This window comes from Terrapene carolina, unplaced genomic scaffold (genome assembly GCF_002925995.2).
Source record: "Terrapene carolina triunguis isolate 2854851 unplaced genomic scaffold, T_m_triunguis-2.0 Scaffold27706, whole genome shotgun sequence".
Lineage (NCBI taxonomy): Eukaryota > Metazoa > Chordata > Testudines > Emydidae > Terrapene > Terrapene triunguis.
In genome coordinates, this window is record NW_020692057.1 from 1 (window position 1) to 1,801 (window position 1,801).

General features: G+C 60.9%; 1 protein-coding gene across 1 annotated transcript; it reads right to left on the reverse strand.

Moving 5' to 3' along the window:
* Positions 1 to 226: 226 nt before the first annotated feature.
* On the reverse strand, positions 227 to 1,353 carry LOC112118788 (antigen-presenting glycoprotein CD1d-like; the record flags this gene model as incomplete). The annotated part of the gene is made up of 2 exons (XM_026662463.1): positions 227 to 508; positions 1,075 to 1,353. Coding segments are annotated over 2 exons (561 nt in total), but the record flags the coding sequence as incomplete, so codon positions are not given.
* Between the last annotated feature and the right edge of the window lie 448 nt (positions 1,354 to 1,801).

A 1,801-nucleotide genomic window follows, 5' to 3' on the forward strand; every position in this document is an offset into this window, starting at 1 on the left:
CTGGCCAGACCCCAATTCTGCCCCCTGCAGTTACCAGTGGTGACAGAACCCTGTTCACTTCCTGTCCTAAACTGCTGTGCAGTGCGGCTGTGAAATAGCTACTGTGCTGCACCCCAGATATAGCTGCATTTGTACTCCAGGCAAGGGGGCCATGTATAACCAGCCCCTGTGCCCCACCCCAGAGGTGGCTGCATCTCAGCGAGCAGGGAGTGGTGTCCAGCCTCACCTTGCCTCTCCAGAGACTCTTTCCCGTACAGAACAAACGTATTGAGCAGATAGATGCAAGTTATTCTCAAAAAAAACTGAAGCCTGGTGGACGCGCTCTTATCCCAGTTGAGACGGTCCCGGGCGTTGAGCGCCAGCTTATCCTCCGACCGAGCGACCCAGGTGCCCACGTCCACGTCGAAGCTCACGACGTCCTCGCCATTCGCCGCGGCGTCATAGAATCCCCTAGAGGTGCCGTTGGGGGGCAGCTCGCAGCCGAGGGAGCCCTGGGTAACAAAGGGGTCTGGAACAGGAAGGGCAGGGGGATGAGGACGGGCGTCCGGAGGTTACCGGGGAGCAGAAATAGAGAAATGGGGCAATAAAGGTGCATGATAGGTGCAATGAGGACGTTTGGCCACAAGATGGCAGCAGGATTGTGGGGCGGCTCTGGCTGGAGTTAAGGGTATTTCTGTTTAAAGCTGATTGTTCGAAGTGCTCTGAGGTTCATGTGCACAGTCAGATCGGCTCGAAAATCGCTGCGTTACATCGGGGCCTGAGGCAGAGTTTGTGGTGTAAATTTGGGGCCCCTTGGTCACGGGGTTCCTGAGATACGGACCCCCCCCCAATGACCTGCTTTTCAAAGGCTCAGGGTACACGTCAGGAAAGACCAGGAGCGTCGGCTCAGGGAGTGGGACGCGGGGCCTTTCCCCTCTAGGAAGTGGAGGCTACAATCTGGCCCCAGAGCTGGTGTTTCCCCTCTGGGGGACGCCAGCTCCAATCAGCCAAAGGGCCAGGGCCAGGTGAGTGTGTCAGTTCTCAGCACCCCGGGTGGGTGGGGGGAGGGATCCCCTCAGACCGCTCCATACTCACAGCCCTTTCGCTGCTGCTGGGCGATTGTGTTCACGGTCCGGATGAAGTCGGACAGAGAGCGATGGATCACCAGCTCCAGGTCCTGCCACTGCTTCGGGGTCAGGCCCTGCTGGGCCCAGGGCTGCAGGAAGTGGATCTCGCAGGTTCTGCAGTTCACGGAGTGGGTCTCCAGGTCGCCCAGCAGGGCCTTCACCTGTATGTGCGCAGAGCTGGCGTCTGGGAACAGGGCGGTGAGGAGCACCCGGAGGGTTACAGTCCCTGGGGGGGCAGGAGGGAAGGCTGCGGAGGAGGGAGTAACAGAAAACAAGTGGAGAACAAAGCGGGTGGGGAGAGACATTAATGCGTCTCCCTGCTGACCCCTAACCCGCCTTCCCCCTCCTCCTACACCCCCAGCAAGGGTCACTAACACAGCACAGTGCTGTTCCCCCCCCCCCAGCCCTGGCTTTACACCATCCCCTCCCCCACAGTAGCAAAAACAGCGGGGGGGGGTCCCCACTTACCGGCCAGGGCCCCCCATGCCCAGGGCAGGAGCAGCAGAGGGAGCAGCATCCCGGCAGGGGAAGGGGGATCCGGGCGACAGGGCAGTGGGACGAGGGGTCCGGAGTCGCCCATTTGCTCTCGGTTCTGCCCCAGGGCACACACCTCTCTGCCAACTTCTCTCTGTCTGTGTCTGCGCAGACCTGTCCCCGCAGCTGCCAGCCCCGAGCCAATCAGGGCAGAGTGAGTC